This window comes from Macrobrachium nipponense, chromosome 13 (assembly GCF_015104395.2).
Source record: "Macrobrachium nipponense isolate FS-2020 chromosome 13, ASM1510439v2, whole genome shotgun sequence".
In the NCBI taxonomy this organism is placed as follows: Eukaryota; Metazoa; Arthropoda; class Malacostraca; order Decapoda; family Palaemonidae; genus Macrobrachium; species Macrobrachium nipponense.
Window position 1 is genome coordinate 95,402,364 of NC_087206.1, and position 14,349 is coordinate 95,416,712.

Here is a 14,349-nt window from a genome sequence, read left to right on the forward strand (position 1 = left end):
CTCTTGTGTACTTTTACAAAATTTCCAAAGTAAGAAAAATAATTGCATGCAATGAAGTATCCCGTATGGGTGCCTCGGGCGCTCTTAGGCGGACCACGCTCATCCCGTATGGGATCTATTGGGCCGTGCGGGCAACTTTTTCAAGTTTATAAATACTGTTAATTTGCCCATAAATCATGTGATTATTATTATTTATTCATTTTTTTTGTTCCACAATGTATGATAGAAACACTTATATGGCTTTACAATTTAATTAATATAAAAATAAATATACATTAGATACAAAAATAGTATAAAAATACAGAAAACTCTATAAAAAACTCTAATCAAAAACTCTAATACAAAAATAGTAAAAAAATACAAAACACTATAAAACAACTATCATAACAAACAACTTACTTAGAAATCTTATGGAACAAAGCAAAACAATTTCTTTCTTCAGTAAGGCAAAGGGCAACCTTGCAATCCTCACACATCCAGCGGGAACTGTGGCCTGCACCAGAACAGAACTTGCAGGTCTGCCTCATGGTGACACGCTTTGGCATGTGTAGGGCAGTGGCATTCTGGCGTGTCTCAATATTTTGCAAAACTACCTGTTGGCCCCTTCTTGGCAAAGCAAAATCTCTAGTGCCAAGAGAATTCCTGGCACCAGGCTTCTGATGAATGTAGTCGGGCAGGGCATGGATATCAATGTTTTCCTTCTTCCATTCATCAGCATGAGACCTCTTAGGGTTAGGCTCAGGTTCCTCTTCCATAGGCATCGCTTGAGAGACAACATTGACCTTGCGATCTGAAACAAGAATAAAGTAACATTAGTGAAACAGTAAATGAATCGTGTGTGCATGCATGTGTGTGTGCATGTGTATGTCAAGTGAGTATGCATGTGCGTGTGCATGTGTGTGCACGTGTATGTCAGTGAGTATGCAAGTAAACAAATAAGTTTTTAAAATACCCATTGTTTACAAACCATTTAAAGGGCAACAAATTTAAATACCATTATAACAACGAGACATTTAAATACAATGTTACAACACATTTCTCTCTCTCTCTCTCTCTCTCTCTCTCTCTCTCTCTCTCTCTCTCTCTCTCTCTCTCTAAGGATGTCTCATACTAACCTCTAGAGTTAGGAAGGTCAAAGGCACCGTCCTGAGTAAGGCCTTCGTCAGGAACGTAGGTAGGGTCGTCATCATCACTGTCAATGTCCAAAGGGCTCATGTCGATATCACTTGATTTCAGCGTCGTCAGGGGCTACCCATGTTACACGTTCCTAGTCTCCAATGCAGCATTGCGTTGCCCAGAAAACATACTGCTTTGTAACTGCAAAAATAAAAAAAACTATTTAAAATCATGTAATGAAAAAAAAAGTAACTTTCCTAACAAAAAACCTATCATTCAATCCCTTGTAAGGTAATCATTTATATGCACATGAGCCTAACATCTATAAAGCATCACTGTTATATCTAGAATATTTTGTAAAAATTTATTCACAAATGTCTAAAACAAGCACTAAAAAAAAATTATTTTGACGTCGTATTCTGCTGGCCGTTGTAACCGTTACGGTCCGATACATCCCTCATGGGATGAGCGTGGTCCGCCTAAGAACGACCGAAGTATCCCCTATGGGATCTATACTTTTGTTTTTAGTCACTATGACATGTCAGTAACACTACAGCCCTTCAAACCAACATCAAAAGGTAAGCATATCATTAGGCTTCACTATCCCACAGTCACTGTGTACTTACCATGATTACGAAGTGGGGGGGGGGGGGAACTTGGAGGTTACTGCGACACGTTCCTTGACTGTTTTCCAACTTGCCGCACAGACTGAGGTGTTGTCTGTCGAAGGCCCTCCAGTCTTCGTGCGAGGGCCTGGTGGCTTCTGATTGGTTGATTCGAAGACAAGAGGAGTGTAGCTATGAGTTGCCAAAGCGTCAATTTCATACAAGCTCAAACTTGTTCACCACGACTACCCGAAAGTAGCTGTTTTAAAGATCCCAAATGGGATCTCTGGTCGTTAAAGGGTTAAAACGATTTTATCATTTGAGTTTGATCCAGTGATTTGGCTTACATATTCATTGCATTATTTAATTTCAGTTATTAGTCTGGTCTTCATTAAAAACTTCTTCGAGCAATACTTTACAATATCATTGTGAATAAGTAGATGTATTTCCTAAAATATTATGTATGGCATTATTAAAATAATTGAATTTCAGAGAAGGTATTTTTCCTTTCACTTCCTTTCCTTCGTCTTTCCAGCGCATACCTGGCTGCAAAGGCATATTGTAAGGTAGGATGATTGTGGTATAGAAATCTCATCTCTTGAGAACCCGTGGGTACTAGATTGGTAACTGGATACCTCATTATGTTACCTCTCTTCAAATTTTGAAATTCGAATGAACTTTCCTAGAATGAATATGCAGGGATGGAGCAAGGAAGGTCATTCGGTGCAGTAATGAAAGACCAAGAAATGGTTTTGAGGAAACGAGATGTGTGAATTCATATTCTCTCTTTACGTATAAGATAAATTTCTTGTATTAAGATTGAGGTGTTGTTTGATCTAATAACGCCTGCACAGAAATCATGCGTGAAAATTACGCTTGAACTCATTATATTCGTCTCAGTTATGAGATTGCTTCATTTTAATGTTTCCATTAGGTTTTTTACTCCTTAGATGTTTTAACTGAAAAATTATTATAATCCGTGTTTAAAAAAATGTATAAAACAGAAGTAAAGAAGAACGTATTCGCAGAAAGATTCTTACTTTTGCTGTGATAATTAATTAAACAAAGAAAGACCAATAGGATGTTTATACAGGTATAAAATAAAACAGTTTTGTTTCATTTTACTTTCTTGGGATTCTGTATTTTTATATTCCCAATGGTTTATTTTCTGAGCAAGCTTCCATTTTAGATTCTTACCTCCCCCGTACATATTTATTATTCACTCAAAAGAACTGGATGATCTCTACAATTGAGGAAAAAGGCAAACTGATACTATCTATAGCCTACTTACAAACTATAATATAGATATAACGAACTTATAGTTCAAGTGTGTAAATCTTCTGATTTACAATTAGCAGGATCTGGAAAACTACCTTATAGCCAATGTATAAATCAAGGTTTGAAAAAGAATAATATTAATCATTAGTTAAATAATTATATATGATTTAGCTGTCTTAAATGCCCAATTAAACTTCCGGATTTTGAAAGAGGTAGCCATTATTTAAGGCTTATTCGGTGCCCTAATCCTCGGTTAACTATCCATATTTTCCCATTTGTCTATTATGTTTGAAAAATTAAAAACTTTGTTGACAAGAAAACGGGCTTTAGAATGAAAATAATATCAATAAACAATTTATAACCTTAAATTTTATATAACGAAATGCGTTTCCCATTTAACCAAACCAGCTTCATGAATTATTTATCAACTGTGCTAAAAATACCTGAACCTTTGTGTGTGGTGTTCAGTTACATCATATACCCACATGACTTTAAATAGAGGAAAGAACACTTTCATGAGATTTTCAGAGTTCTCAATCACATGCAATTCCTATACCACTAATATATGATACTCAACTGTAGTTATTCCAATCACTATTTCGTCTGGCATACTCGAAACTTAATTCCTTCTTTAGCAATGAAAATCCTTCTTAACCATATAAAATCGTATGAAACTGTCATTACTGAAGGTAGTCGGTTATAATGAGTACAGATGAAACTAGGAAATTGATTTAGAAATAAGAGTTGCAGAGAAGACCATTTAAAGAATAAGAGTCGTAGAGAAGGGTTAAAGAATAGTCGCCACAGAAAAGATGGTCAACCATAGTCCCCACGATGAAAAATTTAAAACACTTGCCCTCTCATTTTTTTTTTTTTTTCTTTTTTTTTTTTTTTCAAATTTACATCGGTGATCACAGTTAAGATCGCTAGTGGTGGGTACTAGATTATAAAGCAAGAGACCGCTTCATAATAATTGCGTTTCCTTTATTTTAAAGTTTTTCGATAGTCTGCATATACTGAGGTTTACCCCGTCATTCACGAGCATAAATATCGAGGATTTTAATGTGAAGCACCAGTTTTCTCACAGAGTAAGCTAATATAATAAATTATAGAGTTCATTTTCTTTCATAATAGCAACAACAACAAAATGTCTTTCACAGCATACGAAATTCCTAACGCTCGTATCCTGCCCTTTTGGGATTTTTATCTTTACAATTTCCCCCCAAACGTTTTCAAATCTAGTTTACCTCAATTAATCTCTAACAATTTCCGGCAAAAGCTCCACGGTACCATCCAGACAAAAGGTCGTCTACAGTCCCAATGAATGATGGTGAGAGATCAAAAAGGATTCTGATTCTATCGAAATGTATAATTAAATCCATCTTTAATAAACTCATGTACTTTTACAGACAGTTTCTAGATATAGAAACCTCTCCTTTCCTCTGTGGAACTGACGTGATGTCTCGCAACTGCTCTGAATTATACTTTATTTATGGAAATTACAATTTTGTAGAATTCACTGCAGTTCTGTATTGACCTCCTAACATCAGAAATATACAGTACTTATGAATTGTGCATTTATTTATATACACAAAAGAGAAATCCAGTTTCCATCTAAATTCAGTAATAAAACTTATGTAGAAACTGAAAGTATCTTACACTTATCAGTACTTTATGAAGAAATTCATTACAGGAAAAACGTTTGCAATTGAGAGAACAAAGTACAGTCATCCACCTTAAATCATAAAGGAAAATCACAGATTGTTTGAAAAACGTGATTTCCAGATTTATACATGACAAACAACATCATGAATCACTATCCTGGACTTTTATTTGTAATGGCAAGAGTAGTTGTTAGTACAAACACATTCATCAACCAACGGACAAGCAGAGCTGGAAGGAGAAAAGGATAAAAAACACTATCCAAGTTTGTGCAAAATGAATTACCGAGGCTTTTAAAATTTTATTTTTTAAGATATACGGTGAAGTCAAAGATTTCATATATGAAAAAAGTAGCCGTAATTTATTTAACATCGAAGGAAAATTACACTGACATTTGACATGGCATAATTAAGATATATTTCATTTTCTGTTGCTAAGAAGAAAAATTGCAAACTTTTTGTATCCAAAATACATATAAAATCACGCATCAAAGACATGGGACCTCTGTTATTTATTAATTAGGTTAACGTGTCCTTTCGATTGCAATTCCTGATAATTTCACACCCAACATGGTCTAAATACCCTTTTGCTTATCTGAGAACCTTTGTCCTATTAATTCAACTTAGAATCTCTCTCTTCACTGTTTCAGAAGGTGATATTCCTTAAATTTAATCACATAGCCGAAAATTTAAGCACAAAAACTACCCAAAACACCGCATTACTTTCAAAGGATTGAAGGAATGAAATTCGTTAAGGAAACTAATAGCTCTATAGCGAAATAGAGCCTTTTATATCGTCAAAAGACACTTTTTATCTTTAGCACACTATATATCTAATGAGGTACTACATTTAAAGGTACTTCGATAAAACTTAGAGAGAAAGAGAGAGAGAGAGAGAGAGAGAGAGAGAGAGAGAGAGAGAGAGAGAGAGAGAGAGAGAGAGAGAGAGAGAGAGAGAGTTTCTGCTCTGTCAAATTAGAAACAAAAATTGTATCCTCAATATATTATAATATTATATATATGTGATGATTACATAATAAAAATATGGAACGTTAGTCCATATATATATTAAAGACTAAAACTAAAGAGGTCAACCAGATTGCTTGCAGGAATGTGATCAGACTAGAGACGCTAAAGATGACGTATACAATAAAGTATGTAGGCTAAGTTGACATGCCGTCACCTGTAGTCATTCATTTGTTTTGAAACATTAGTCCAAGCTCCCTGCTTGAGACAAACACCGTGACCTATAGCTCAAACGGCCTACGTGATTAGTAACTATGTCATCTGATTGTATGTTCGCATGTAACTATGTCATCTGATTGTATGTTCGTATGTTCGAGCTACTGTCTGCTCCTTTATGACTTGTAACCGAGATGGTAGACAGAGCAGAATAGAGTCAGCCATCATCATTGGCAGACCTGTATCTCTTTACCTAAGCTTTATCATGTAGAGAGAATAGAATTAGCCATCATCATTGGCAGAAGCGATCAAGCTATCGTCATTAGAAGACCTGTACAATCCTACTTTATCTTCACCATGTAATCTCAGAGAATATAAGTATTTTTATACTTCGCGTTTTCCACCTCATCACCGAATCATCATGAGTTTAACACATCGTCGTCATAACCAAGAAGATAATACCGAGTTCGTAAATGATCCACAAACCCCAAGACACTCCAATGAATATGGAAGTGCAATACCAACCGACTTAGCGTAAGATTATTGCAAGTCTAACATTACCTCATAGGGCGCCTTATTATACAAGGCAACAGCCCTAAAAGTGGTGGCAGCGTACCAGAAGAACTCTACAACTTCTCCAAAGAAAAACCAGAATAATAAATCATGTATCATCAGAAGTCAACGACGACGAAAGCAGCAGATTCTTTAAGCAACCTAGTATCATCTTTTAGTGAGCGACTTCAGAAAACAACAAGAACTCTTCAATGACGATGAAAGCAAGAGATTCTTCAAGCAACTTAGTATCATCGTTTAGTAAGCGTTTTTAGTAGTGAATAACTTCAAGAAACAAACCCGATGTGTCCTTTTCCTACGGCAACGCAAGCTTCGTCTCTCATTAGAATCATTCAAGAAAACATCGTTATTGAGCGTTTCCGGCACTTCAAGAAACAAACTGAACGCGTCTGCAGCATCGGATTTACAAGGGCTCGAATCATCCAAACATCGCGCACGGGGGAATCTCAAGCCAAAAAACCAGGTCATCCTCTAAATAGAGAAGGAGGACCAAGGCCGCGTTCGTTATCGGAACACCGTGACTTCCCACAAAAGCAAGCTAAGTACAATTTTTTATTCATTTGGAGTAACTGAGTGTTTCCTTTGCAGGTCGAATTTCGTTATTCCTGTGGCTGAAGTTACGAGACATTCTTAATCTTACTTTTTTACAGAAATTATCTACATCATTGGGATGTCGCTACTGCGAGTTTTTTATCATTGAGTTTCTGTTTCCAGAAGTTCTACTGAAATATCATAATCATATACTGTGTTAATTTTATCATTTTGGGTGATTATTAATCCTTTACGTAACAAATCATATTAAACAGTGAATATGCGTTTACGCAGTGGACGTCTGTATTTATACAGATGCATGGATAGGGTCGTTAGGCACTGTAATGATTAGAAAACACACAAAAACAAGTTGAACACCCGTACAAATCTAGATAAATTAGAGGTAACACTATTTCGGGTCATGACAATAAATGCTCCTTTGCAAAGTCCCGATCGCAGTTTTGCCTTTAGCCGTTTTTTTGAGTTTTTTTGAGTTTATAAAAAATCTAACCTCAATGACTCAACTTAACTTTAAAAAATACGGCTAAATGCGCTGACCAGGATCCCTCACTATTTCAAATTTTAGCAAAGAATGAAGAAAACAACAGCAAGTACACGATAACGCAGTAGAGATAGCTTATTTTAATAGTAATCGCTCAATTCTTTATAGTTCGTCATTCATATGTTCGTTGCTTTATACGTAACTAGCAGCAACATAATGCTAAAAACATACAATACGTTGCCGATGGTAATAAAGAGAAGGATCCTAATTATTACAAAAAGAAATAGGTAAACAGTAGCCCTTTCAGAAACAAACAAATCGTGATTAAGCTAACCTGGGTACTGTGTCATCTAGTCAAGCGGTCAGGGTCAGTTAAATCTGCCGAGTGTTCAAAGCACATTCCACATAAGCGACTTCAGCGAAGAGGGAGAGCGATGTTTAAAAAATTAAAAAGGAATTTCCCTATGCAGCACACGACCGTATCAAGTAATCAGAGCAGGTTCTCGCTTTTTTAATACATAAGTTATTATAAGTAGTGGTGGAATAAGCCGACTGTACGCGCCGTAAAAATTAGAATATCTTGTTTTATTCCTTTAGTACACGTAATATCCTGTATTTACGGACTCACCATCTGTTGTTCGAACTTCCCTAATGAGAAGTCCGGATAAGCGAGCGCTTACAGATACCTCTATAGTTATAAAAAAACATTGATCTGTATCTAGTGTAATTGTAAGATATCTATCTAGGGGTATACAAAATATTATCTTACATCCTGCAAAATAAGGCGTTTATCAAAGGAAAATCCTATAAACCTTCAAACATATTAAAATCCGTTTGAACAAAAAAGAGACAGTTAATCAAATAATAACTTATATAGAGGAACTATACATTTGTCTCATAAATCGTAACATTGTTCAAATGACCGAACAGAATTCTCCCACACCCGCAGTCGCAGTTTGCACGCAAAATCTCGAGAAGCATGCACCCTCGAATGTCTTAGTGCGTGTAAAAAGACTTTGCTGGGATCTGAAATTTTAAATCCTTCCCGACACTCTGAAATATAACGATTTCCTCGAACAAAGCCCTAGACACGGTTGACTCGCAGCAACAAGTTAGTCTAGTAATCCACAAAACCTATACATATAAATATCGCATTTCTTTTATTGTTGCTAATTTTTAATCACGCCCAATCAGTCGTAGATGAATCTCCCTTATACTCTATCTAAAGTAATATCCGTAAAGTCATTCAAGCAGAGGTGATTCAGCAGAAATTTTTTTTTATCTTTTATCTGAATACCAGGAAGTTTCTCCACTAGCGAGTGATCTCTGGGGAAGAAAAAACGGATGTAATTTAACACAAAATACGGTCTGACGACAAACATAAAGCTATATACGTACCTTCGTATAGACTCCTAATGCAATTTCAAAATAGAGATAAATGACGAAGTTGAAAAATGTTAGTAATAGGAGCCATTAGGAAATCAAATAAGCCCATATAATTTTTCCCTCAAACGTCATGCCATAAAAGATCGGACTTGGCGTATCTGCGTAGATTTCTGTCGCTTAAACAAGGAAACGACTCCCGATAGTTTCCAGTGCCATGTACCGACGACATCTTATCTCTGTTAGGTTAGAATAAATTTTTCACCAGCTTGGACTCACTTAAAAGCTTTTACTAGATACCATTACCTAAGTGATTGTACCTCATACACCATTTTCAGCACACTCAGGGGACATTATCAATTTTTACGTATGCCTCCGGCTTACGTTGTGCCCCAATTACAATATAGTGTTTGGAGACTTTTAGGGGATACCCTACATGCTTATATGGTTGGTCTTATAATCTTTTCTAAATACCTTAGAAGTACATTCACATAAACTAGAGCTAGTGCTACAGAGTCAAAGACAAATAATCTCAGAAATATTTAAATGCGAGTTTTTTAAAACCGAACATGTTTATCTAGGTTTTATGTGTCTAGTCAAGGTCTTAAAGTAGTCCATGATAAGGTGTCGGCTATTCATAACTTCCGGTACCTATTAACATAAAAAGGGGGATACAGCACTTTTGCGCTGTAGTGGGTATTACAATCGTATGCAAATATGTAACTCTTCAATCATAGCAGCTCCTTTAACAGATCTTACGAAGAAGAGCGTAGATTTATTATGGTCTAAAAAGCATCAACAGGCATTCGATATCTTAAAAGCGGAATAATGCAGCTCACCTAACTTAAAAAATCCCTGATTTAAATAAGGAATTTTTTTTTATTGCAACAGACGCCTCAGACCAAGGGGTAAGAGGGGTACTACTTCAGTAATATGATAAACAGTTCTTTCCTATAGCTTTTTATTCACGTAAACTAAAGCCCTCTGAAAGTAAATATGCAGTAATAGGCAAGGAAGGGCTAGGTATCTTTAACTCACTAGTACATTTTAAATTCATAATCTATGGCTATCCTGATATAGTCCTTACTGAACATGAGTCCTTTACCGAGTTTTTCAAAGGCTTTAATCACAGTCCAAAAGGAACTCGGTGACAAATGATCATTCAGGTCTTTGGAGCCAAGATAAGATATCTACCTGGGAAAGCAATTATCATAGCTGATGCATTATCCCGCAATCCCGCACCATACTGCAAAGAACCATTAATTAGACTAAAAGATATAGAAACATCCGTGCCTATTGTTCAAACCGTATCTAAACAAGAAAATTCCTTAACCCAAGAGATCGCGAGCATTGAATATCTGGGTTGGAGCGCAGAACTGTTAAAAACTGAACAAAGCAAGGGTCAGCAGCTAAGCAAAAACAATAAACACTTCGAACGGAAACAGGGTCAGCGGCTAAGCAAAACCAATAAACACTTCGAGCAGAAACCCTAAAGCAAAAGTATATTTAAAGTATGTGTATCAGAATTATGTAATCAAATGTAATATTATGTGTGGTCCGTGACGAGGAAAACCCGAAGAACACAGCAGGTGACTAACGACCAGGTAGTCGTAATAATCTCTTTCATACCAATCGTCCTAAACTGGTTGCATTCCGTCATCCAGGGTTCTCTATTATGTCACAGAAAGCCAAATCACTGTTTTACTGGCCTACGATGCTTACAGATATAAAAAGCACATAACTAATTGTGACACGTGTCATGAAAACAAGGGATACACTAAGACACCTGTCAGTTTAGGGGCCTATCCTGTGCCAAATCAATCCTTGAAAGAATATACGTAGAATTATTAACCCAGGAATTACGAGTCTGACAGAGGGAATAAACACTTCTTAGTGTTAATAGTTCCTTGACACGTTATATAGAATTAATAGCACTAAAAACAAACACCGCAATTGAGTGCGTTAAGAATATTTATGAGTGCTAAATCAGTAAACATGGAATTCAACACATAATAATCTGTGACTCGGGTGGTGTAAATCAATAATAATCTCCATAACTCGTGTGAATTCCTATCCATTAAGAAAACCAATAATATATTTTATCACCCAGTCTATCGGTTTGGTAGAATAAGAGATAAATAAGAAAGTGTCAATGTCTTACGAGTTACAACTCGTGATATTGGATCCGAAACTGGATTATAGCGGTTCTCGCGGTTTAAATACCTTTTATCATCATTATCTTGTATCTGTAGAAAAATGATACCGCAAGTAGCCTTATGCGGTACGCCGCTAGAACACTTTTCCACATATTCAAGCCAACCATTAACTTATCAAACATATATAAAAAATATATAAATAAATAAATATAAAAAATAAAATAAATATGGATACAAGTAGAGTCAATATAATACACTCCGTAAGAAGTCGGAAAGGTTACAAATTATAATAAAAAATGAATCACTATAAAATCAATAAGCAAAACGTAACCATAGGTTTAATTAAATATCCAAATATATATGCGTAAAGATTTGAACTCTAACTTAATAAGCTAAAAGTTCAAACACATATCAAAACCTACTGACATATTGTCTGTCCCGGTGATTTATATTCGTAGTCAAAAATAAATAAATAAATAAATAAATAAAATAAAATAAAATAAAATAAAAGAGATTTTTAAGTCAGGAAGTCTAGAAGTGAAAATGTATATCTATGGAATAATCCTATATGAATCTTTATACAGGGCTATATATAGAATTTGTATGGAAACTTTTTCATTAGTTTGAATAAGGAATATTTAATTTAACATAATTACATTTATTTACAATCATGCAGATTTCCAACATGAAACTAATATATTGTTCAATTTTGGTACTGTTTTTTTTTTCAGACATTCTTCTCATGTGGGTGGAGAATTAAAACAAAAAAAATATCATTTGAAAACACTAAAGTCGTATTTAATTACAGCCAGCTAAGAGTTACGTGACGTAACTCTTAGCTGGCTGAGAGCAATCTCCTGCCAAGCGACGACGTCATCATTGCCCATTCATCATTGTTCTGTTTAACCTCAATAATCTGCTTGCATAGGCTTCATCTGTGTGTGTCGTCTCGAGCTTGCAAAGCAGGTTGATGGAGAAAGGAATGCTTAGCCCGAACTTCTCATGGGCAAGGCAGACGTTAGGTACAAGTGTTTATTCCGTATGCACAATGCAACTTTAGTTAAGGAGTTGCAATCATTTTAAAATTAATAAACAAAAATAAGCAAATAGAATTTCTATAACATCAAAATGGATTAATTTTTTCTGAACCTTATAGACAATTAGAGTCAATAATTTAGCTTATGACATTGGTAAATGGACATTTAGAAGTATCAAGACATGTATATGAAAAATTTACTTGCAACATTAGCCTATGACAATTCAAGTAAATCACATTCATGGGAAAATGTTACATTTTCTTGAAAAAAAAAAAAACTAAAAGTTTATATAGAAATTTGTTACATAGTGATTTTTTTTTTTTTGCATCGCCTGCCTATTAATAAAGTTTAAAAATTAACCTCAGAGGATGCGCGCTAGAAAATGGAATATGAAACTTTTGTTAGGGGCACATAGGATCGGATTTTATCACAGCTTAATTTCAGTTAGTATAGAGAAATACAGAATCATGATTAATATTCTCTTTGACTCTTATGTTGCCTAGCAGTCTTACAAATAGCTCCGTTTTCCACTTCTTTGTCTAGTAACTTACTACCAGTAATATAAAATTTTCTTTGGGATTCGTATTGGTATCTGTTTATTTTTATAATTATGGATATTTTTACAAGTCATCATAGACCTGGATAGGTTCACTCATTGTTAATGCCATGGATAAAAAAGTTTGGACAGCTGACTCTTTTGAATTCCACAAATATCAGCGAATTCATGTGGATAAGTCTGGTTCTAAATGGCTTTCTTCCCCCCTGTATTTGGATGTCGTCTGAATTTATTTTGCCCTTGTGACAGGTATAATTTCACTTGCAGGGTGATTAATGGAACCTGGTTACAGTATCCTGCAGTACGAGAGTTTCACATCGCAACTTCAAAAAATCGTTCGTCGCTGCGGACGACGGCAGTCGAGTAACAACTGCCTACATTGTGAAAGGAATAAGCACCACCATGGACTTCTTCGACTGACACCGTATCCCGTCGTTAATCTCGTTTTAATGTGGAATGCTCCGGCGGCTGTCGGAAATCGACTACAAAAGGGACATACTTCCGACGATTACGACCCGAAGGATATTCAACTCTACTTTGCTGGCGAAGGACTCGTGCTGGGGGTGATTTTATTCATCGCGAACGTATTCATGTGGCTTAGGATGCAGAGAACAAGTATGAGCGCAAAATAGAACGTTGGACCCGCCCAGGCAAATTTTCCCCTTGTTTTAACCATTTGAAATTGGCCATTTCATTTGGCTATAGGTGGTTGTCTGGAACTGTGTAATGGACGAAAAGTTGTTCGAACGCTAGTTAAATGTGAAGTAGTATAACCTCGGTCATGTATTCTATATATATAAAGTATCATGCATCCTATATATAAATGATCATAAATAACAGAATCGAAATATATCTTTGCGTGTACGCAATAGGAATCTATTTAAAGTGCACATATATTAATCCATAATTATATGAAGGTCCATTATACCATATGTATAAACGAAATTCAGGTAGCCTATAATCAAGTCGTTACCTTTTTATCTTACCAATAACTGCAGATATATAACATTTAGCAAAAAAAAACAAAAAAAAAATCAACGAATCAATCAGCATAAACATTAATTAATAATTTTATCAATTCATATATGATAGTTTTTATCAGTTAAAATGTGATTTTTATCATGTTAATCTTCATTCTATGCGATTATCAGAGTACATTAGTATTTTCTGTAGCATATGTATCTTAATGAGATGAAGTGAAAAACTGTATCAGTATATATCACGTGATCACTATTATTTACGAATATTATATGCATATTATGTCTAATATTTTATTACTTGAATCTGTATTTGTGTACACCATAAATTTTTTTTTACTTATAAGTATTTTCTATTTATCTATATATATTCACATAGTGTCTGTATCACACTCCTATAAGTCAAATGTAAGTCAAGTTTGAGTAATATTCAGTAGTTGGTTTTGGTAGCTGACCGAGCTTTTATGTAATGATTACATAATAAAAATATGGAACGTTAGTCCATATATATATAAAAGACTAAATCTAAAGAGGTCAACCAGATTGCTTGTAGGAATGTGATCAGACTAGAGACGTTAAAGATGACGTATACAATAAAGTATGTAGGCTAAGTTGACATGCCGTCACCTGTAGTCATTCATTTGTTTTGAAACATTAGTCCAAGCTCCCTGCTTGAGACAAACACCGTGACCTATAGCTCAAGCGGCCTACGTGATTAGTAACTATGTCATCTGATTGTATGTTCGTATGTAACTATGTCATCTGATTGTATGTTCGTATGTTAGAGCTACT

General features: G+C 35.2%; 1 protein-coding gene across 1 annotated transcript; it reads right to left on the minus strand.

The window, feature by feature from the left end:
* Positions 1–382: 382 nt before the first annotated feature.
* LOC135225524 (uncharacterized) lies at positions 383–1,225 on the minus strand. The gene is made up of 2 exons (XM_064264805.1): positions 1,116–1,225; positions 383–790 (listed from the first exon to the last, which is right to left on the minus strand). Exons 1-2 carry the CDS (start codon positions 1,213–1,215, stop codon positions 396–398), a joined length of 495 nt encoding a protein of 164 aa, XP_064120875.1. The 5' UTR covers positions 1,216–1,225; the 3' UTR covers positions 383–395.
* Between the last annotated feature and the right edge of the window lie 13,124 nt (positions 1,226–14,349).

Excerpts from the sequence above, each read along its gene's own strand:
- LOC135225524 (XM_064264805.1), bottom strand. The coding sequence starts at position 1,215 with ATGAGCCCTTTGGACATTGACAGTGATGATGACGACCCTACCTACGTT. Across the intron at positions 791-1,115 it reads TGACCTTCCTAACTCTAGAG|ATCGCAAGGTCAATGTTGTC; the intron begins GTTAGTATGAGA and ends TTCTTGTTTCAG.